Genomic DNA, 23,703 nt, shown 5'->3' with positions numbered 1-23,703 from the left:
GCAGACTTAATGAGGAGACTGTCATTTGCCATCTCTGACATGCCGCGCTCGTCTCACACATGCAGATTCTCTTACCCCCACCCCTCCCTCAATCCAAGAGGCCTGCCAAGAGAGAAAAAAAAGAAAAGAAAAGGGAGAGAGCTTGAGCTATGTTGCCTTTCATGGAGTCGCAGTGTCAAAGAAGAAGAAAAGACATCAGTGACACCAAGTGGCCAAGTAGGAGATGACGCTGAGAATGATTCTGTTGAGGCCGGCAGGGTTTTTGCTCAGTCCAAAAAACACACACACACACACACACATATATATATATATATATATATATATATATATATATATATATATATATATATATATTTTTTTTTTAATTGTTTTAATGCTTTATTATTGTATCTCGAGATTTATAAGAAAGGCAAATATCTCACTGTCTGTCTTAATTTGGAAATATGTTGCAAGGCTGATGGAATAGAATGCAAGACTGATTTTAAAGGTATGGTCAAAAAGTTATTAAGTTATTTATTGGTTTGAAGTACACAAAAAGGAGGCTTGAAAACATTACAAGTACAGGAGCAAAACTGATACAAAACAGCAAATATAGAGCACAAAAACCAAGTCATGAAAAAGTAAGTTAATGCCTGACTTTCTCTGTCTGGTGTTAAATATTAATATATATATATATATATGCATGCCTGTAAGCTCTGAAAATAGTGTTTCTAAGAACGGAAACTATGTATTCAGTAAGAAAACAAGACCAACCAGTGCCCGGCCCCGACTAAGCTGTCCTCCAAGGTATGCAAAACTAGGCAGGTGCCTCCAATCACCAGCTAGGCTAAAAAACGAGAGCAGCACCAGGTGCTGAAGGAGCCTCCTGACGGCGTCTGGAGCCGGGCCTTTCTAGCGCCTCTTCCTCGGAATACTGCTAAACAACCAACAAGTGTGTGTGTTCCTGCACCAATCAGGCCCTGGAGTAAAGTCACACGTCAAGAGGTCATGGCAGAACAAAGCCACCAATCCCAGACACGGGTCATACAAAGCACCTTGAAATACACTGGCATTGGTGTAAAGTCGAAGTCAAAATAAGTTATATATCATTCAGAAGGACAATTGTTGTCATTGTTGGTTCATTCTGGAGAGGTTTAAAATAAATAGAAAAGTCCAAGAGCTTAAGTTCTTCTTTGAAATGGTGGACCTCTCTTCCAGAAGACATGGAAATATGAAATATGAAATGACATAAAATCCGTTGTTTAAATATTTTTTTTAAAGCCAACACACACACACACACACGCACACGCACACACACTTCCTTCTCGTGGTGATCAAAGGCTGCAGTTGAAGTTTGTCGGGGTCGTCAGTGTGCAGCAGTAGTCCAGGCTCTTCTGGCTGAATCCTCCTGTCATGGTTGCGTTCCACTTGTCATAAACAGTCACACTGAGGAGAAATGGGAACGGCAGTCGGCCCGTTAGTGTGATGAGCGTGGCCCTCGTCCCCTCTGCACACACCGCTCGCACCGCCGTCACCTTGAAAACAGCTGCGCGCAGCAGGAGAGCTGTGAGTCGCCGCCCACGGTGACGTTTGCAAGCTGTTCGTTGAGGAATTCCGGGCAGAAAACCTCGGGGACGTACAGCGTGCCTGGATCAATGGGAAACGACAAACGGCGCTGAACATGACAATATGCAGTGTTTGTGTGTGTGTGTGTCTGTCTGGCAGCTGTTTTGGAAGTTCTGCAAATCATGTTAGATGTTAGATTTAAAAACACACACACACACACACACAAAAATAGATTTTAAACAGTAAAATACAATTTGTGATTAAAGCAGAAAAGCAAAGTGAGCCAATTTAAAGGTTTCAGATGATCCATGATTTCCGTTGTGGGCAGAAAGATCAAGATAAAAATAACTCAGTGAAAATGACAGCATGAATATTCCGCCACCTTACAGTGGTCTTAGCTATTAATATGACATACGGCTTTGAATATTCATAGAAATGTGTTCCGAATATTGTGATTAATATCCTGTGCGGGAAACCTAATTCTTCTGGATTTTGCCTCTCATCAGCGCAGGGAGGGGCCAAGGGGAGGACGCAGTCACCTGCAATGCAAGCTGTCATGAAGCAGGCGACGCTGGCTGCAACCAGAGCCCTGATGCCACAGTTTGCGATGTCGGCCCGTCTGTCTGGGGCGATGGCCGCTGGAAACGCAGCAAACATGTGTGAGGAAGGAGGAACACGGGAAAAACCTCAACAGCAATAGCACGTTAAGCATCGTATGACTTTCTGAACTTCAAATTAAATAGAATTATCCAGGGTTTTTTAATGAAAGATGCATTAACCAACCAAGATACATAATTTCTTCTTTTTTTTTTTTTTTTTCTTATTTTTTACAATATCTCGTAAAATTTGAATTTGAAATATTCAGCTCTGACAGAGTTTTGTTTTGTCACATGCATGGTCAGTTGTCTTTTGACATGTAGAGACACATACCAGACAGGAGTACGGGAAGTCTTTTGTATGCGTATTTAAAAACAGGTTTCTGTCATTTACTGTGCAGTTAGTCACATGTTTACATGTATGTTCAAGGAAGCTTACAGCACTGGTGCGAGTGCTGCCAGTGGCTTTTCTGTCAGCATCTTCAACTATTGATAGAACCTTTGGTTTATTTGTAAACTTTAATCGTTAGGAGCATTGGCTTGGGAATACCCTAAAGTTTGAGGGGTTTTTTTTTTTTTTTTGGAGAGTATCTGGACAGTTTAATTATGGAATTGTTTTGGAATGTTCCAATGAAAATAAAAATAAAACCTTTTTCATAGAGTATGAGAAACACAATAAATATTTTGTTAAGTTACATATAGAGCAGGGTAAAAAAAAAAAAAAAAAAGCACTTAATTTGCGGTTAATCGTGAGTTAACGATTAATCGCAATAAAGAAATTTTAATCGACTGACGGCCCTAGTTCATACATCATGAGACAGAAATTAATAATTAAAGGAGTTTTTAAAAAATTGCAAAATCAGGAGCTTTTTAAAACAGTTAACATTCTGTTGTTTGTCAGCAATGTTTAGGTGCGGCACTTACTCATCGCTCCCATTGCTGTCCCCAGGGAAGCAAAGTTGCTAAATCCACACAGAGCGTAGGTGACAATGGTTTCAGCATAGACCTTCAGTTTCAACATTTTGGGGGAGAAGAAATCACAATAAGACTGATAAAAGTCACAGAAACTCCAAGCTCTTGGACATTCAGATGCAAATAATTCAGCAATTAACCTTGCCTTCATTTATTTGAAACAAAAAAAAAATAGTGGTCCTGAAATGAAGACCTTGACTCACAGACATGTATTGCTTTATGTTGTTCACATACAGCGGTCCCCCCGCTTCCCGCCTCTTTATGTACTCGGCCAGCCTCTGATAAGCCACAAACTCATTGAGAAAAGTCTTCAAGCCAAGCAGCTCGGCAACGAGGAAGCTGTCCTCCCAGGACACCCCCATCATGTAGGCCAGTGGCATGAGCACATAGGAGGAGACCACCTGAAAAAGAGAGACGTGATATATGTGAAACAGGTTCCGGTGGGGAGGTTTTTCCGAGTGCGCGGTGTGACGTCATACCGCAAAGCTGAGCTCTGGATAGCCAAACATTCCTCCCAGCCAGGAGAGGACGGCGTTGAAAAAGGTCAGCAGCGCCAGGAAGGAGATGATGTTCACAATGGTGGCCGAAATTAAACCAACAGAGGAAGCTGCACCTTTGGAGGCCGCCTCTAACACATTGGTACAGTTCCTGAGGAGAACGAGTGTCCGCTGGTTGGACAGCAGAGCTATCACCTCAGCGGCGAGGACAAATATCAAGTGTGTGTCCATCCTTACTCGTGGTCAACGCCCAGCTCAGCGCGGTCCTTTAACTTGGAGGTCTCCGTCTCGGGCCAGAATGCTTTGGCGATGGCCAAAGAGGACGGAGCCGTCATCACTGACGCGGTCAGTAGGTGCGATGCCTTTACCTGGGAACAGAGGAGAACTGACTCTGTCTGACGGCTCTCTTCATGTGGCAAGTGATGCACAGTAAGATCCCAAACTCGCCCTGAGAGGGGCAGAGCGCCACCTAGCACTTGGACACACTGAATCGCAAATGGCCATGACCTTTTATTTTGAATCCGTTAAGTTCTGCAGATCACATTCATGAATTTCCGACGTTTTAAATAAAGATTTCTTTTTCCAAATTGCTACAAAATTTTTTCTGCCAGCTTTTGCTTATTTGATGACACAAATCAGTTTCTTCCCCCCCCTCCCCCCCCTTATTTTGTAATGTTAAACCTTTATGAGTGTGATGTCATGTAAGGTGCAATAACTCTCTGCATCTTGCACTTTGTTTTATTATTTATTTAATTTTTTACTGTTATTATCTTCAGCATTTTTAGGTCATGTTTCTTAGGTTTTTATCATGTATTTCCAATTGAATTTTTTTTTTTTTTTTATTGTATTGGACCTTCCATGCATAAATTTTTCACATGTGCATCTAAGTGACAATTAAAGTGTATCTTAATCTGAACCTAAATCTGAATCTGACAGCTTCCAGTTGGAAACTTTGTTTTTATCTTTTTTGTATCTTTCCTGCACACATATTTTTTTAAAATATTTTTATACATATAGTATAGCTAGCTGTTCTTTTTTTTAAAAAAAAAATATATTGTTGTTGTTTTTCAAGCGCCAACCACACCAAAGCAAATAAAACCTACTTGGCAAAAAACATGTTTCTGATTCTGATTCCTGTGTTCTTCCTGGTGGTTTGAGGGGCCAGTCAGCTGACAAAGGACAGCATGGTGTACCGACGGCCCTCCTCAACTCCCCTCCTCATCACCCTCACCCCAAAGGAGATGTAGACTCCCATCATGGTTCCAGAGATTCCGGCCAAACCTGCTGTCATCACAGCATGGATCTCGGAGAGCGTCAGCTTGCTGATGTATGGACGGATCAAGAGAAGCGAGTCTGTCTGGAGGAGGGAGAGAAGTGCACAGGCTGGCTTCAGTTTTGAATGATGAAATACATCATGAACAATAATAATAATAATAATAATAATAAATCAGCAATAGACTTGTTGCCCTTCAAATACAGTACCTGTCCCAGGAACACGCACCCGGCTGCAACAACCGACTCTGTGGGAGAAGTTCCCATGGTAACCTCCAATATGAAGCCAAGCTAAAAATAAAAAATAAAAATAACAGTCTCCACCTTGAGAGTGAACGGCAACAGGTCAACATATTCACTATGTGACAGTGCCAGGGTTAGATCTAGTGTGTTCAGCCCTTACACTCTTTTTTAAAAGGGGTAAAAGTGTGAAAAAAAATCTATATAAATGTAAATTTTACCTGCACATCCTCACCTTACATATCAGCCATGGCATGAAGCCAATGTAAAAGAGGATGGATAAGACAGAGCTCAAAAAGACTATGATGGGCATCGCCTGGAGGGAAGTCAAAAGTCATCGTCATTATCATCATCATCATCATCATCATCATCATCATCATCATCATCATGTGTCAATGGTATTTGTCATACCCTGAAGGCAAATGGGTGATCTGTATATTTGGATCCAAATACAAATATGGAGCCAGTATCTGTGTAGGACATGAAAGTCTGTACAGAAGAAATAAATATTATCATCATAAACATAAAAAAACATTGAGGATTACGAATGTTTAATGTCAAATGACAATCAATGACAAATTTGTGAGCGACACGAGGGTGTTTTTCAGCAAACACGTTAGCATGTTAGCATTGGCTATTCACGATATGGTCAACTCAACAAGATGTACCTCTACTTGATCTCCCAACCACTGCAGTGCGCAGACACCAACATGGGTCCTGAGTGTGATCAGGGCCATGAGATACTGGATTCCGATCCCCCACATCAAACATTTCCAAGACCACTGCGTGAAAAAACAGAAGATGTTAAGGTGGCGCGAGGGGGAAGGCGTTTGGCGTGTGGACGACGGCGGTCGGGGTGGAATGTCGTACCTGGAATGGGTGTTTGGAAAACAGGTGCATCAACACGACCAACATGATCAGGCCGAAGAAAGACACAACCTGGCTGATGCCCCGCTGGGCTGTGTCCAGAGCAAACCACATCACCACGAATGCCAGGATGCCACCGTTTACAACCCTAGACGCAGAGTGGAGAATAGGACAAAAATTCATCAGGTGAGAGAAGGAGGACACAGCGGAGGAGCGTACGGACCCATCTGAAATTCTCTCAAATTCAAAGCAATTTGGACACCCTGTTGACAACATTTGAAACAGAATAAGTATTGCCACTCCATTTCCTCAGATTGAGTTATGATTTGCAGAAACAGATTTATAAATATACCCAGGACAAGGGTCGCACCAAAATGTTGGCTTGTATTGGTCGTTGGAATCTTTGGGTTCCGTAAATTTAACTCTGACGTCTCACTCTTCCGTCTTGTGAACCGCCACTCCAACATGTTTTCAGTCATTCTGAAAGCAATCAGTTCCCTTTTTAGCTGTGACGATCCCAGAAACCAACTGTTTCAAGATGCCCTTAAAGACCCAGAGGAGGACTAACGACAAAAATAGAGGAGGCAACAGTGAGCCTGGCTGCTGCTAAAGAGATTAGCGCAGTTGCTGCAGTCACAGCCAAACAGGACCGGCCAGCAAGTCCGAATTAAATACAAAAAACCTGCCCTTCGCCAATTGAGATATTCTTGGATATGAATGAAGGTAAATACATGGGTGCCGTGCACACAACTCAATGAACACCGAACTGAATGTTTGTTGTTATACTGGATATTTCTTTCTGTGTTGGATGCTTGGTTTTCCAGTAGAAACCAAGCAGATTTTCTCATTGATTAACCTGTAGGTCAAAATACAAATAGAGACTCTTCAGAGGTTGTAAGGCTTGTAAAACGTTACGTGCAATCAACGTTTCTCACCATTTCATCCAATACCAGTTGCTGCTGAAGAAGTGCCTGATTGGATACATCCCATCCCACATCTGTTCGCCATAACGTTCCATTATTCCATCCCAGATCAGGAAAAACACAGCAGAACACGCAATGACCAGGAGCCCAACCGCCCGTTTGAAGTTTAGGACGCATGCTGCTATCACGAGTGCAATAGCCCCTAAAATATTGAATTGGGAAAAAAAAGAAACATTGAAACATTAACATTTTCATTATTATTTTGAGAATTGTATCTTTCTAAAAAATACGGACCACAATAGTTTCGGACTAAAAACAAAATCAGTTTGTAATCTCTTGGGGGATATTTAGAGTGAAGTCAACTCTGCCCTTCTTTTTGGTTTTTTAACATGCACTCACAAACACACTGTTCCAAGGTTACTCAACAAACAAAATTGCTTGAGCAAACCAGTCAGGATTATTTGCTTTATAACACATTCAAACTATGTTTCCCCCCCCACCAAATGTTGAGATACACCTTTATTTGATTGTTCTGCAAACTGCAACTCCTCTCCCCATTTACCTGCTGCTAAGACAAGACAGGCAATCAGTCTGATCCGGCGTCGGTGCCGCGCCAAAAACTTCTGAAAGTCCTCAGTTTTCTCAATGAGGAAACTGCAGCAATGAAGGAAAGTGGCGTAAAGTCTCACATCACACAGACAAGCAGACAATGTAGAAGACTGTAAAACTCAGATGTAATTTGTTCTGTTTTTTTTGGGGGGGAGGGGGGGGCAGGGGAAAGGGTGTGTGTGCACTGTAAAAAAAAAAAAAAAAAAAAAGATAATTTCAACCTCTTGAATTGGAAATCGTCCTCTTTGTGTTTTTCATCCTCTTCCGCAGTGCTGTTTGTATCAAAGTACATGTGATCCTCCTGACACACACACACACACACACACACACACACACACACACACACACACACACACACACACACACACACAGCACTGACACATTAGAAGAACATCTATCTTCTGTTCATTTCGAAGATATCTTGTTTTCAAATGCTAAACTGGGACGGTTTGCTGTCAAAGTGTATTTGCAGAAAGACATTTTTCAAAAAATGTTCTTTGAAAATCCTCCCCATGTTGGGGGCTGCCATTGACATGTCATTGAGCTTTGACAAATAGCGCCACATATGCATAAGCATTGCTTTGCAAAGCCAGTCTTGACTGAATTCAGTTCAGCTTACCTCGAACACAAAGGCGTCGTTGTCTTGGCCACTCTTCTGCGTCGTCCTCTGTCTTTCATTCAACTCCATTTTTCCTGTTTGGGTGTCGGCTGGTCTCACCTGCCTTGAGTCTTATATTGAACACACCTTCACTTTGCTCCCTCCCCTTACCCCCCCTCTCCTGTGTGCTGAAGGAGTCACACGAGTAGTCACAGTTCATCCTAATACCTGGCGGCAATTTTTCTTATTTGCTTAACTAGGTAAGTACATCACACACACAGACACACACACACACACACAAACAAATGTTTTATCTTTTTTTCTTTGTTATAGAAATTCACAAAAAAACTTTTTTTTAATTTATTTTTTTTTATTATTTATTTATTTTTCGCCTCACAGCAAGAAGGTCGTGGGTTCGATTCCGGGGCCCGGACCTGGGACCTTTCTGTGTGGAGTTTGCATGTTCTCCCTGTGTCTGCGTGGGTTCTCTCCGGGTTCTCCGGCTTCCTCCCACACTCCAAAAACATGCATGTGAGGTCAATTGAACACTCTAAATTGTCCGTAGGTGTGCATGTGAGTGTGAATGGTTGTCTGTTTCTATGTGGCCCTGCGATGAACTGGCGACTTGTTCAGGGTGTCACCCTGCCTTCGCCCTAAGACAGCTGGGAGAGGCTCCAGCAGAGCCCCGTGACCCTGAGCTCGGGACTAAGCGGGTATGGAAAATGAATGAACTTTTTTTTTTCTAATGGTTTGGCCTTGCTGTTGAGTTTTGTCCGGAAAAGAAAATAAGAAGGCCAATCGGATTTTTCCAAGCAGCCACTAGAGAGCAGTAGAGTACTAATTTCCTATGAACATAACAGCTCCTGAGCTGAGGGAACCTGAGCTGAAAATGTCCTGCAATTACATAGTAAAAGCTTAATAATGATAAATACTCTGCAAAGATTACATTCCACTATTCAACAAATTCTTAACAGCTCTTTGAAAAGGAGTAAAAAGAAAAAAAAAACATCCCTAAAACTTACTTCTTGAGGGGTCGGAAAGTAGAATTCCATTCAAAGCCAGTTCTTTCCACGGCACACATGTGCCGGTCCATTGAGAAACGATCTAATATCCACTTTGATGTTTGAATAACATGTTACAGCAATTAAGGCTCAGGACAAAAACATCAAGGCAAGTCCAACACGTGCACATTTCTTACACCAAAACAAGACAAAAGATTTTTTTTTCACCTCAAAGCAAAAACAAGCACCCAACAGGTGTGTGTGTGTGTGTGTGTGTGTGTGTGTGTGTGTGTGTGTGTGTGTGTGTGTGTGTGTGTGTGTGTGTCTTAGAGAGAGAGAGGAGGTAGTTGGAAGAACCTAGACTTGGGAATCAATTAGATGGATGATGGATTGACGGATAGATTTACAGACGTGTTCTTTTGTGTTTAATTATTTTTATGTGAAACATAAAACCTGTTGGTGTGTGTGTGTGTGTGTGTGTGTGTGTGTGTGTGTGTGTGTGTGTGTGTGTGTGTGTGCGTGTGTGTGCATGTGTGATAGATTTGGTCAAACAGGATACACAGTCACTCATTTATCATGCCATGTGTTTGAGGTATAAACCGACAAAAAAAAAAAAAATGTTTTCATCAAGAGTTCTTTGTAGTCGGGCCTGAGGCTAAAATTGCTGCTGATAAGAGACGATGCGCTCCATTAAAAGGTGACCTTGGAGGGATTTCAGCAGAAGACCTCGCTACACTGAGTTTGCACTTTAAGAAGAGATCTTTACCTCAGCAGGATTTACGGAAAACATCTGGCAGTGGATACAGAACATTTTATTGACGGGGACAAGATCGCTGAATTTAAAGCTGTATCTTTTTTTCTCTTCTCAATCGATTGATCTGATCACAGTTTACACTTTATGGCTGTGTTTAAACTCTCTGGGTCTTCATTTTCCAGGCGGTGCTTCGCGCAGGATGCCGAAAATATAGCAGTCAGTCCATCAGTGTGATGCAAACGAGTAAATGTTTAAATTTGGATGTGATAATAGTTTCGCCTAATGTGAACGAAGCCATTATTAGTCAAGTTAAATTGCAAATATGAAAGAGAAAGAGAGACCTGTGACAACAAGCACACACACACACACACACACACACACACACACACACACACACACACACACACACACACACACACACACACACACACAGACACTGTGACCGCTTGCTTTGTCTGGGGGTGACAGGCAGACGCTTCCGAAGGGGGTGATTACATGCTTAAAATGTCAAGAAGCGCCAAACACGGCGCGCAGTGCAACCTCCTCCCGCTGCGTCTCCAGCGGAACCGAGAGTCGTGATGATGATTGGGGCAGATGATTATGGTCGCGAGACAATGTTTTAATTGCTACGCCCACTCCGTGTTGGAGCGGATTCAGGACCGGGAATTGTGAAGCAGCCGCGATTCTGCTCAGACACAAGACCGGGCCTCCCGTAATTACGCTCCCCCCCCCCCCCTCTATTCAGCGGCGCTGCCTGTGCGTCAGCATCGACGTCACGCTTGGAGCCGCACATGGGGACGGGAGGACGTAGGAGAGGGAGGGATGGAGGGAGGCGGAAGGGGGGAGGGAAGGAGGTGAGTTGGGGGAGGGGGAAAAGGAGGGGGAGGAGGTGGGGAAGGAGTCCTCGCAGCTGTGCCGTGCGCGCGCTGCGTGCTCACAGGCAGGCAGGCAGGCAGGCAGATGTGCTGTCATGCTGTCGCTCGCCGTCAAGGTGAAAGACCCGAGGAGGAGGAGGAGGAGGAAGAAGCAGCATCCAAGTGTTGGCTTCACTGTACGCAGCAGGAAGGCACATATACATATTTAGTGCTGGGGGGGGGGGGGGGCACAAACTAAACAAATATCACAGACTATGAATTGAGATGTTGAAATATGGCCCGATGTTTTCATCAAGGTGAGTCTCTGCTGTAGACTGGATGGAGCCTCGTCAACACATGGCCGATCAAGGTGAACACGTTCATGCGTGTGATTAAACAGCGCACAGGTATGTTCATGTGACACCCCCCCCCACCACCACCACCACCACTCCCAAAAGAACAATACACACACATCAATGACAGTGCTGGCGGCGATGCCGACCATAAACACAGTGAGGATGGAATGATGACGGCCCATTGATTGACAGATGACCCCCAATGATGTTTCTCGATTAGGGCGCACGATGGATGCAGGGGTGGGGGGTGGTGGTCGCACCTCTGCGGAGAAATAATAACCTCCCAAAGCCTCCTTCACCTTCCCGGACCCTCCCCGCCTCCTGCTGTCAGACAAGGACAATCATCTGTTTCAAAATTCCACGGGCAAGGTCGGGCGGCCGCAGCCATCCGAGGCTTTGGGACTCGTGTAAAAAAAAGTAAAGTAAAAAAACAAAAAAACCCTGGCAGGACTTTTCTTGAAAAGAGAGACTCCTCTGCTGTGCACCTGACAAGTCCCACCTGCAGGAGCCCTGCAATGGTGGAGGCAGGGATGGGGGAGTGTGGGATGGAGTGGGTGAGGATGGGTGATAAGGTGGGTGAGGATTGAGGATGTGGGTGAGGGTGGGTGAGGATGGGTGAGGTTGGGTGAGGTTGGGTGAGGACTGAGGATGTGGATGGGTGAGCAGTTGGGGTAGGACTGAGGATGTGGGTGAGGACTCAGCATATGGGCGAGGATGGGTGAGAGTGGGTGAGGGAGGTTGGCGTCACTCCTCTCTCTACCCTCCTGCTCTCCACGTGCCTGCGCCATCGCCGCTTAAATATGTGTGTGAAACGCGCGGACATACACACACACACACACACACACACACACACACACACACACACACACACACACACACCCTTCGTCAAGCGTACCCCTCGCGCGCACGGGCGCGCGCACTGACAAGATTTAGAAAGAGAGAGGGAGAGCGAGAGAGAGAGAGCAGGGTTGAGCGGCGCGCAGGAGAGGGAGAGAGAGAGAGAGAGAGCGAGAGAGAGAGAGAGAGAGGGAGAGAGAGAGAGAGAGAGAGAGAGAGAGAGAGAGAGAGAGAGAGAGATCCTCCTTGGCACACACACACACCCGTCAGTGTGCCGATGTGATTTTGACTGAGTGACTGACGGCCGCTGCCGGAGGAGACTCGCGGGGACGGGGGACGCGCATCGCCCTGTTTTTCCCTTTTTCATTTCCTTTCGTCGCTTTTTCTGCCCCCTGACTGTCATCACCTTGTGACGGCCGATGGTTTTCTGCTCGCTCTCCGCTCCGCGTGTCCACCTCATTCGCTGGAACGTGTATTCTTTATTTTCCTAATTAAGCCTCGTTTCCCCCCCCACCACCACCACCCCACTTCGCCCCCCCATCCCTCCACCTCCCTCCTCCCCAACCGCCCTCCCCTCCTCACCACCATCTCATCCATCTACTGACACCCCGCGGCTGATCCCAGCCGACCCGGGCCACGGCCGTTCGGGGGTCGGGGGGGCTGTTCGGCGAGCCTTCCGATCTCTAGTTGGCACCCGAGATGAGCGCCTGGGGAGCCGGGAGCGGGGCTCCCTCCTCGCCGGGGATGGGCTCTCGGTGGTCGCTGCGGTGGCTGGGCTGGGTGGCGCTGCTCGGGATGACGGTGGGTTCGGGGGATCCGTGGATGTCGACCGAGGCATGTCCGTTGACCTGCTCCTGCAGCAGCACCAGGATCTCCTGCGTGGACCCGGAGTTTGGCATCAACTCGTTCCCCGTCTTGCAGAGCGAGGCGGAGATGGAGAACATCACCGAAATGTGAGTGGGAATTTATTTTTTTTTTTTGTTCCTCCCCCGAATTTCAATGTAAAATGACGAGGAGTGGCGCTTCGCTGTCGGTCCACCGTGTTGTGTCACACATGTCAACCTGTGAGTTGTGTCTGTCTGGAGGTGACGGCGGCCACGATCCGCCGGCAGGGAGCCGGAACCTCATCACTTTTTTGTGTGTGATTTGTTTATTTATTTATTTATTTATTTATTTATTTATTGCACTCAATGCAAATCATCACATCTTTATTAGACATGACGCTGCGCCTGAGACGCGCGTCATGTCTAACCTATATTGCATAAGACGTGTTTTTGCATGACGGGTCGTATCAGTACTCGAACAGAACCGCCACAGAATTAGACAAAGATCAATCTGTGCTCCGCTGTGTGTGTGTGTGTGTGTGTGTGTGTGTGTGTGTGTGTGTGTGTGTGTGTGTATGTTGTCAGGAGGGACATGCGTTCTGAGGATGGAGACGGGCGTACCAGACGCCTCTGTCCAAATATTAACGCAGACACTTCCCTCAAATGGCGTTTATGAGCAGATATTTCACACACACACACACACACACACACACACACACACACACACACACTGGTCTCAGAGGAGAAGGCGACATTTCTCCAGTCAACATTTTGATGGAGTTGTATGTTTGACTGGTTCACTCCAGATTTTGGAGTTTTATTTGCATCTTAGCCCGAGGGGATCCTGCAGCTCCTGCTCCCTCACTGCAATGTTGTTAAAATCGTTTGATTTGAAGTAATTGCGTTGGGATTTAAAGGTCATTCGGGGGGGGCATCCTGGATAATAACTTGCGGTGAAGGCCTCGGTGTCTCTGTGAGTCCTGGTGTGACCGAAGCGGATGAGTTAGTGATATACGACCTTGGCAGAAAGAACCCAGGCGGGCGCAGGTTATCTCAACTCCTGTCGGCGTTAATTACTTAAACCCGCAGATTTTTCTCCCTCCGCTGACGTCGGCTTGCAAGCAGCACACAATTTCAGTCTCGGTTTGAATGATGAAAACGCTGGTGCTAAAATCTGTTGTCTGTGCATTGTGTTGACGTTTCATTTCTGCCGTAGACATTTAGAATTGAAGCTTACGTGCTGAGTCAAGGAAATGTTACGGCTCCCTGAACTTGCCCTCCTCCAGACCTGGCAAGAGTCTTTTTTTTTTGTTGGGCTGAACGCTTTGAGACTAATGAGGTTTGAGGTTTGCTATTTTTCTGTTTTGGCAAATACCGCCTCAAATAAAATTGAAGGATTTATCACAATAGGCAAGCTGAAGATGAGATTCTAATGCTGAGTTTTGAAATGCATAGCTCGATTTACAAACATTTTCCAGCAACGTGTAGTTTGTCGTGAACGCCCCAGAAATGAGAAAAGACCATCCTTGATTTCTTCTGCTGGCACCAGTTTTCAGAAAGTGTGCGCTGCAACAAGCTAATCTGAAATGAGTAATTTTGACATCACAAAGGGTGCTAACACACCTCTCAGGTTAACAACAACGCCCCCAGACAGGGTGCTGGTTTTGGAAGGTTCAACAGAGCATCAGTTTTAGTCTGAAGCTAAGTCAAGTGTTTTTGCGCAATGCTGTAAACATAGGGCTAAACACGCTGTTCTCTAGAGTTCTGAGGAGAATCAATTATGTTGGACCGCTGGAGTCCGAAATGCAAAATAAACATCTAATGATAATTTTTAATGATAGAAATCTGAGATTTGATGTGGATGCTAATAAAAGAGGGGTCCATAAACAGCCCGTGCTGGACACCGACTACGAGCGTGACCTCTTTCATGGAGCCTGAGGACAAACCTGTGATGGATGTGTTATCAGTCCTCGCTGATGCCGTTAATATCCTGCTCTGGAACACCGCTTCCTTTTGACTTTGGCTGCCTTGACACTTATCTGGTGATGCTGAAGGTGTAATTAGTGATCGTAGATGAAAAATGACATTGTTGCTGTAAAGTGAGTCTGACAGGAGTGAGTTTTGGTCATTAGTGAGTAATGTGTATATCCTCTCTTTAATTTGATTGTGCTGATTTTTGATTGTTATTCTTATTTTATTTTAAGTCGGCCTTGACCTTGATGTATTAATCTTCTGTCAGTAGTTGGCTGGGCTGTGTTTTTTTTTTTTCTTCTGGGCTGTTTTTCATTTGGGTGTGAGAGGATTTTTTTTCAGAGACGTCCATAGACGGAAACCTAAAGTTTTGATAAACGTTGTTCCCCTCCCGGTGGACCCTTAAGTATGTAACCTATGAAAATGTGAATGTTGACCTTGTGCTTCAGCCAAACAAAACGTCGAGCCCAAGGACAAAAAACGAAAAAAAAAGAAAAAAAAAAAAAAAAAAAAACTTCTCTAACTGTAACGCTGCGTTCCCTCAGGTGGTGAAAACATTCGCTAAGTTCTGGCAGATGTCTCAGCACCTTAATGTTCAGCCATCGCCCTCACATTTCCTCCCATCTGCAGGCCCTCACAAGCTGGAAGCGCTCTATTAACAGTCTTCTGTCGGTCCCCGAGCCTTGCTGAAATGACGCTGTGCTGTGTGTGTGACTTCCTGTGTCGCTTCTATCTTGTATCTCCCGACAGCTACATTGTCAACCAGAGCAGCTTCTCTTCCATCAACGACAAGGACCTAAACTACTACAAGAACCTCAGAAACCTGTAAGTCCGCCGTGGCTCAATGTTTAAGCGATAAACAGGCGTTTTTCAAAAAAAAAAAAAAAACGAAAGAAAAAAAGCTGAGATCCCCGGCAGGAGTTTCTGGCATACATGGCAGTCATGAATTCTGAGCAGCAAGGATATGAGCAGCAAGGTCAGGGAGGCCAACTCTCACGTAACAGGCCAGAAATAATCATTTTGCGATCTGACCGATGGATCTCTTCAAAATGTCTTTCTGTCCTGTGTTTGGTTTTGCTGCTCTGCTGCGCAGCGCCTTATTGAATACAAAGCTTGACCGTCAGCCAAGAGACACTCTTATCCCTCATCACGATATGTGGTGAGAGGAGGCTAAAAATGCATGTATTGTACAGGACACAAAGCAAGCACTTCACTCGGTGGTGAAACAGTCAACAGAAAACATCAAGTTCGGCGTGTGAGGAACACCAGCTCAACAACACAAACACTGTGATAACGCAGAGTGGGTTCTTGGAAAGAACTTTCAGTCAGATCTGATAATCCCATGTCACTTCCCCCCCCCGCAGTAAATGTTCTGGAAAGTGTTTTGTTTTTTACTTTCCAACTGAAAATGTGAAAACTGAAAAATACATCCTTGTGTTTACAGATTTACACTCATTTTCAGAAGGATCAGATAGAGACGGCAACAGCACTGCGCTCACTCCCCGCACCTGCTTAACATGCCGCTCAGTAATGCAGAGTAATCGGGTTGTTGCAGCAGTCGCCTGACAGTTCGGCTTATCTCACAGATCCGTCAGATGACTTAAAGGAGGTCATTAGAAGCATCTTTAATTGGGTTTGATTTGTATGGATCTTTATTAATATGCTTTTGATAGATTTGTGAATGGTGCCAGTTTCGTTTGCCTTGTGTGACGAATCAATCAGTGAAATGCGGTTTGGGCGAGAAACTCAACATGCGGCCTTCCAGAACCCAAACAAAGACTTAACCGATTGTTTTTTAATCACACGCGCTGATGCCTTCCAGATGAGTGTCCAGACAGTACTGGGGCTGCTGTGATGTATGGATTTCCTGTGAATGATGGGTATCATGATGATGACGGACGCTCTTGTCTTTATCTTCGTGCCAGAACGGTGACCAACAGCAGGCTCACATACGTGTCGATGCTGGCCTTTGAAAACAACATCAAGTTGCAGTACCTGTAAGTACCCACAAGCAACAAACACCCCCTTCCCTTCCAAGCACACAACCTTATTTCTCGAGAAGCCACTGCTGTATGTTTAGCTATTTGCTTATTCATTATTGAATCCCAGACTTTGAACTTTGCGCGCCCGTGTAATCTCCTTTCGTCATATTTGATGTGATTTGCAGGAATCTGAAAGATAACAACCTGTCATCGCTGTCCTGGAGGATATTCAGGCACCTCAACATCTCTTATCTGTGAGTCCAGTCTGTCCGTCTCTGCGCTTGACCGTCTGCTTGCAGCTCTGTCTTTGCTTTATCTCCCAGTCATCAGCACAGTCTGGACATCCACATGCACGCATGCAAACACACACACACACACACAACATGTCGCATCTTCCCTAGACTGTCATCTTATGGCAGTTCAAGTTTTTAAGCTTTACGCTGTCACGACCGCCTGTATTTTCACATTTCCAATAAACAGGCTGCCGGAGACGACTAAAGTGAGACTAACCGTCAGTGCCAGTAGTGACATGTGTGACTTTGTGCAGTCATGCCCTGCAGCCAACCCTTTAATCTGCCTCCCATTGTGCCAAAGACATAGAAAACACAACCTGCATTTATTATTTTTCGCCCATTCAACACTGTGTTTTTCTTTTTTCTTTTGAGAGACATGACCTCACGTCAGTCGTCTTTATTCTGTGACAGGAACGATAATCCAGACCATACAGTTAGGCCCAAAATGAATGGGATGAATCCAGTGAAAACCCATTTCAAGGACACAGTGAGGGCATATACAGAATACTGCTGGTTCAAAAGGTTAAAGCACCGCCACCTTCTGCTCATCTGAGCAATAAAAAGAAAAAAAAAGAAAATAGCAAGTTGCTGTTTTGTGGGAGCTCACGTGACTACGGAAGAGGATTAGGGCCACAAGAAAGTAAAACATTAAGATAGAAATTTCGAGAATAAAATTGACGTAAAGACGAAATTTCATGAGTAAAATCAAAATTTTGCAATCAGAATAAAGCGCGCAAGTCCAGTGGAGTACTTACGTTTTTGCCAGTTTCATGATTACTGTGGGTGAAACTTGACACCTGTTTTCAGCAGTTCACTTTTAACTGTGGGCAACTGGGTTAATCCGCCATCAATCGCAGTCTACTCGTCAATTTTCACTTTATTTGTGTTGACTTTATTCATGGAATTTCTACTTTCTTCACAAAATTTTGTCTTTTTTAACCTTGACTGTGTTCACGAAATGTCATCTTTTTTACGTCGATTTTTTCCCCACAAAATCTTGACTACATTCACGAAATTCCAATTTAAAACTCGAAATGAAAACTTGAAATAAAAATCTCCTCCCTGTAATAATTTTTTCTCTTCTCCTCTTTCGCATGTGCTAGACTTGACCAGAGAAAGTTTTTTTTTTTTTTAGTCAGACAGGTTTTGGAAAGTTTGCTTCCTTCTGCCAGCAAATTGCTTTGTACACACACAAAAAAATGTTTTATTACAGAGAACAAATGGTTCATGTTATTACCATTCAGTGTTAAAGTTAAACCGGCTGTTTTCTGATTTCAGACGTGTGCTAAAAACACAAATATTGCATCAGTATGAAGGTGTTGCTTCTCTCTTCCAGAAGGCTCGTGCCCACACCGTCAATGTGGCCTGACGTGGCGCCGCCGCCGCGCCAGTTACCGCTGTCTCGTTTCACTGGTCCTGGCACTCCTTGACTGTGCACGTGTGTGTGCTTGTGTGTCTGTGTGTCTAGGGTCCTTTCAGGGAACCCTCTGCACTGCTCCTGTGAAAACATGTGGATCAAGCTGTGGTTGGGAGACGAAGCAGACGCCCAGGATCTGCGCTGCATCAAGGACGGAGGAGGGCGAAAGCTGATGTCCAAACTGTCACTGCCTAACTGTGGTGAGGACACTCACACACGCACACACACACACACACACACACACACACACACACACACACACACACACACACACACACACTGAATAAGGCACTAGAGAACACAAAAGTACAGTTGGTCTTGTGAATATTTCTGTAATGTGTGAGGTCATTTTTTTTTTTTTTATAGACATTTTCTTTTTTTCCCTGAAAATTCTGATAAAAAAACTCTAGAGTGGCACAGTAGTTTGAGCCTGGTCGGCTCACAGCCAGAAGGTTGCAGGTTTGATTCCCAGCCCAGGCCTATCTGCGTGAAGTTTTTAACATTCTCCTCGTGTCTGCGCGGGTTCTCTCACGCGCACTGGACAAATTGGCAATTTTACACGTGCGAATGTGAATGGTTGTTTGTCTCTGTGTGGCCAAGTGATGTACCGGTGACTTGTCCAGGGTGAAAGCCCACCTTCCTCCTGCGGCAGCTGGGAGAGGCCACAGCGCCCTGCACCCCTGAGTGCTCTGGGAAAAATTGATGAGAAAGATGAAAGTCGAAAGAAAAACAACCGCTGCTTTGATCAGGGCCGGAGGATGCAGCCTATGTTGTCATTTCCTCAGACATAATGCTGCTCAAATAAAAGCGAGAGAGCCCTCGTGCACCAAGGGCCGGGCGAACGCGCGCGCGGACGCTGAGTTTTTTAGAGTCTTTTTTCTCATCAGCTGCGGGGCGACAGCGGGTTATCAGACACAATCTGTGGGGATATTTCTCAACGTGAATTAAGACCAGCCGCCAGATGGGGGGGCAGCAAATGTGTCAGATGCAAAGCGACGCTGGTGAAGTGTCGTTTGAGGGCCGCCGTTAATTCACAGGCCGGTTGCAGGCGTCGCTTGCGGGCGCACACAGGTCAGGGGTGCAGGACACGGCGGCAGGGGCAAGGACAAACACGGACAAAGATCAGGGATCCTCACAGATGGCGGCCGAGGAGCGCCGCATTTAAAAACAGTGTCCATCTGCATCGGCCCCGTACAGCTGCCACCTGCTGTCACGCCGCACATCTCATTTCCTCTTTTCCTCTTTTGGACGCGGAATGTTAAAAGAAAATGGCCCTCGGCGGTGAAACTGCCAATAATGGCATGAGCCATGAGAAATATTTCTCACGTTTTGGAAGAAGAAAAAAAATGCTCTGGGGTTTTTAACTCTGGCTTCATTCAGCTCCAGATTAAAATATGTGTGGTATTCATGTATTATAGGGAATGGGAATAATGCATGTATCCTCTAAGGTAGAGTGTTTTGAAGCCTATGCAGAAATGCATAGTGTTACCTCAGCGGAGATAAGCAAGAAGTGCTATCCTCTGTAGACCAACTGAAGAGGAGCTGGAACCTTTTATGTCTTTATGAAAGGGTTTATCAAGCCCTAATGCATAAATGTCAGCGACTAAGTGGGGTTATATCCTTCCCTTCTTGCTATTAGCTTTTCATAAATCTGTCTATTTGGAACTCTCTTGTTTTCATAAACAATGCTCCAACTATGGCTCGATTCAAATTCAACAACAAAGCTGCTCTTCAAACAAATACGACGTGCTGTTCCAGCTTTTGGGGTTTAGAAATAATAATTAAAAAAAAAAAAAAGTTCCAAATTGGCACTGTGCGGTCAGGACAACAAGGAGCCAACATGTCTGTTTCAAGGTAGTGAGGCACAAAACGGACACAAACATTTTCAATTCAGATCAGTGGCTAAAATGAGGAATTTGTGCCTTCATTTGCCAACAAAATACAGGGACAGTTCTTTAAAGACGGATCCACTTTTCAAGAGGGGCGAGTGTATGGCTGAGAACAGAGAATCTGTTGCGGTGTCGCAATTTTATCCTGACATTCCAGAGATGTGGGAGAAAGAGTTGTCCCTCCCCAAATGGAATATTCCAAATAAAAAGAATACATTGAAAATAAATAAATAAATAAGTGCTTGCGGCACTCGTGTGCACTGCTTGTGAGGAAGATTGTCTGCAGAATGACCCGAAGGAGCAGCCTGTGTTCTGAAGGGCAGCTCATTCAGTTTTTATCGGCAGAACTCGTGTGACAGCAGGACCTTGGCACACACGATAAAAAAAAGTACAGGTATGACACGGCCTGCAATACACTTTGACAGCATTGGATCACGTTGAATCTCAAACAGTGGAAAATGAGAATAAACAGACAATAGCAGCGAAAGAATGCGGAACTCTAAGAAATGCTTGGCCTCAGTGTGATGTTTAGGTGTTCAGAATGGGGCTCAGGAAGCAAACTATAAGTTGGCCGAACAGGAAACAAGCAATGTCATTGATAACTGCCATTGATTGGCTCCCCTGCCTCTCCTCCCCTCCATTAGCCGGGGTTATTTTTGGCCGTGGCGCAGTTACAGCAGGGCCCCTGGAGAGGAGGGCAGGGGACCCCCTGGCAGAGTGACACATGAGGAGGGGGAGGACACGGTGCCAAATAATGCCCCAGGACTTGGAGCCGCACACCAAAAGAGCCTTCAGTCTGCCTCAACCGACGCCCTTTTCACTCCTCTGTCCGTTGCTTTCCTCCTCTTTTTTTTTTTGCCGCTCGTCCCCTTTCTCTCTCGACTCATTTTCCACCGATCTGTCTGCTCGCTTGTGCCACTGTCTGTCTGTCCGTCTGAACATTTCTGAGGGACATATGGGAAGGGCACAAAGCAGAGGAAGTGCCCGGCGATGGCCTCGGGCTGGCGCTGATCTCAGAGGCCACCCGCATGTGTCCCCGTCACTGTTTCCCAGTCTCTGTGGACTGTTCCCAGCCACGGCTCCTCTGAAAAAGACTGGCTCCCACTTCTGACCCGCGCACAGCGCTGACCACGGAATGACTGCAGCACCGCGCTTCATGCGCCGAGTGAAAGAAAACAAGTCTCCAGTGAGGCGCAGCAAGGGAAAAAAAAAGTTTGAAGATCTGCAGTGGTGGGAGGAATGGAGAATCTTGTTTGGCTTTCTTTTTTAGTGGTTTCTCTAGTTGTTTTTGTCCATGGCTCTTTTTTTTTTGCCATGTGCAGTGAAATTGACAGCAAACTTTAGCGACCACAACAGTGGCACGGATGCCTGTCTGCAGATCCGACATGAATGCTTTCAGGTTATTTTTATTTTCCATCATTAGTTTCCACTTTCTTTTTTTCTTCTTTCTCTCTCCTTTTAATGGCACACATGACTCGCAGGTGTCAGTGTGCACTTCTGCGCTCCTTCCACCTTTAAAGTCATTGGCCTCTTATAGCTTCTTATATTGTGAAAGCACAGACGCCTAACATAGGCCCTGACCCCGACAATACAAGGAAGCGGTGAACAAGGCCAGATGATCTTTGTAGTAGACGCACACACACACACACACACACACACACACACACTGAATATTCAGTCTGACTAAATGGCGAGCAGGATGAAAATCTAGTGATAAATGCAAAGAATATAATGATTTAACAGATCCGGACACACTTGGATAGTAAATAAATGATAAATTCCATTGTAATATCAGCATATGTTTGTACTTATATCAATAAAGCAGGCAAGTGGAGGTGTGTTCTACACAGAAGACTGAACAATAAATTTGGGGGTCCTTGAACACATCCCAAAACTCTGTTTATAACTGATTGGATTGTGCTAAAGTTTTTTATTTTATTATTATTTTTTTTTTTACAGAATTATATTTATCTCTGAAGAAGATAAAGGCACCAAAATTAGCGGCACAGAGAATCCAATAATCTCCTCACTGCCGTCCTGGTGGAGAGTGAATTTTCATAGTCGATAACCCAATCCAATGCACAACAGTAATGAAAGAATAATCATCCTGTTTCTGCAATATATGAGCAAAATGAGCAGACTAGCTTAGTAAATTAATTTCTTTTTTTTATTTCTTTTTTTTTTCTCCAGCATTTCTTCCTTCGTCATTGTGCATGGCCATGACACACTACATGTAAAATAAGAAAACAAAGAGACATCAACTACGTTAATAACTCTGCCCAGTCTGATACATTTTCACTTCAGGCAAATAGAAAACTCTCAAGTGCCAAATGCAACAGCTCTTCCTTAAAAACCTTCACTTTAGCCGGAACGGCCAATTAAAGAGCTGCAGGGTAAAACCCAGGCTGCCCTGCCTGTACAAATATAAAGTGTACTTACAGAGCCATTTCAAAGGCAGGGGACAATTTAGTGAAGAAACATTATTAAATGACACTGAGTCCTCAGAGCTCCAGCATGTTACAGTCTGTTCCAAACGGAGGCGACGCCATTAGAATGACACCGTCCTCAAACGCCCCGCTTTTTTTTTTTTTTTTTGTGATACAGGTCAAGGAAATGGCCTCCAGTTTTCGCTCTCGTCAGTTTTCTCCCCCAGTCAGAATCACTAAACCTGATGCTCGATTCCTCTTGCAAAGGGCCGGGGAAACCAATGTGACTCACACATAATAAAGGACTGTTCTGTCCGCCGGCAGCTTTGAAAGTTTTGACAATTAACCTCAAAGGGCCACATTTAGTGGCTTCATGTCCACCGTGAGAGCAACTTAATCCTTAATCCTTAATGTCAACTTAATCCCTCAAACACACTCGCAACAGGGGGGGGGGGGGGAGGAGGAGGGAGAGACACCTTCACTGACACCCTCCACTTCACCTGACTTGACCGCAAGGTGTTTCCGGTACATCTGCGGCTGGGTCTCTCCGTGTAACGAGCCCAAGGCCTTCATTTCCTCGCTGGCCTGCTCGCTGATTGTTTAGTGCACGCAAATCATTAAATGTGAAAATATTTTTTTCTATTTTTGTGCCGCTGACAAGCTGTGACAGTTTGCATTTAATCCAGGAGTTTTCCTGAAGCTGTGTGTGTGTGTGTGTGTGTGTGTGTGTGTGTGTGTGTGTGTGTGTGTGTGTGTGTACTGTGGCCAGCAGACGGCTGCAGTGTGAGCTGATTTACTAGGGGTCTGTTAAGATATGTGGTTGTGATAGGGCAGTCGGCCTGTCAGCAGTGAAACGACTGCTCCGTGGCTTTCTATCTTTTCTTTTTTTTCCTTTTTTTTTTTTAGCGTCTCGCTGTGATTGAGCGGGTTGCCGTAGTGATAAGTGGGTTGCCCTGGTGATAAGCTTTTCTGCCGACGGG

At 45.0% G+C, this 23,703-nt stretch overlaps 2 protein-coding genes across 4 annotated transcripts in view; one reads left to right on the top strand and one right to left on the bottom strand.

The window, feature by feature from the left end:
* Positions 1 to 461: 461 nt before the first annotated feature.
* On the bottom strand, positions 462 to 8,277 carry LOC142884014 (solute carrier family 28 member 3-like). The gene is made up of 17 exons (XM_076019406.1): positions 8,141 to 8,277; positions 7,743 to 7,822; positions 7,475 to 7,566; positions 6,925 to 7,114; positions 5,993 to 6,137; positions 5,791 to 5,904; positions 5,534 to 5,611; positions 5,358 to 5,438; positions 5,093 to 5,173; positions 4,842 to 4,967; positions 3,848 to 3,978; positions 3,593 to 3,761; positions 3,317 to 3,514; positions 3,066 to 3,147; positions 2,085 to 2,183; positions 1,515 to 1,626; positions 462 to 1,425 (listed from the first exon to the last, which is right to left on the bottom strand). The coding sequence occupies exons 1-17, from the start codon at positions 8,207 to 8,209 to the stop codon at positions 1,314 to 1,316; spliced, it is 1,959 nt and encodes a 652-aa protein (XP_075875521.1). The 5' UTR covers positions 8,210 to 8,277; the 3' UTR covers positions 462 to 1,313.
* A 3,809-nt stretch (positions 8,278 to 12,086) lies between these two features.
* The window catches only part of ntrk2a (neurotrophic tyrosine kinase, receptor, type 2a), a 66,874-nt gene continuing 55,257 nt past the window's right edge, over positions 12,087 to 23,703 (top strand). Inside the window, exons 1-5 of one of the 3 annotated variants that reach the window (XM_076019586.1) lie at positions 12,087 to 12,874; positions 15,467 to 15,541; positions 16,642 to 16,713; positions 16,884 to 16,952; positions 18,460 to 18,608. In XM_076019586.1, the coding sequence (XP_075875701.1) occupies positions 12,621 to 12,874; positions 15,467 to 15,541; positions 16,642 to 16,713; positions 16,884 to 16,952; positions 18,460 to 18,608 (619 nt within the window). In that variant the 5' untranslated portion in view covers positions 12,087 to 12,620. The remainder of the gene's footprint in view (positions 12,875 to 15,466; positions 15,542 to 16,641; positions 16,714 to 16,883; positions 16,953 to 18,459; positions 18,609 to 23,703) is intronic. The other 2 variants (XM_076019587.1, XM_076019585.1) reach the window with 2 other exon arrangements.

Source organism: Nelusetta ayraudi, unplaced genomic scaffold (assembly GCF_046127955.1).
Source record: "Nelusetta ayraudi isolate G7.1 ecotype Tasmania unplaced genomic scaffold, CSIRO-AGI_Nayr_v1 ptg000010l, whole genome shotgun sequence".
NCBI lineage: Eukaryota > Metazoa > Chordata > Actinopteri > Tetraodontiformes > Monacanthidae > Nelusetta > Nelusetta ayraudi.
This window is presented reverse-complemented; position numbering and strand designations above follow the sequence as displayed.

Bases quoted from the DNA above. Each gene is read 5' to 3' on its own strand.
- LOC142884014 (XM_076019406.1), bottom strand. From the start codon at position 8,209: ATGGAGTTGAATGAAAGACAGAGGACGACGCAGAAGAGTGGCCAAGAC. The intron at 7,115-7,474 runs GTAAATGGGGAG...TCAATATTTTAG, and splicing joins CTGTCTTGTCTTAGCAGCAG to GGGCTATTGCACTCGTGATA. The intron at 3,515-3,592 runs GTATGACGTCAC...TCTCTTTTTCAG, and splicing joins ATCCAGAGCTCAGCTTTGCG to GTGGTCTCCTCCTATGTGCT.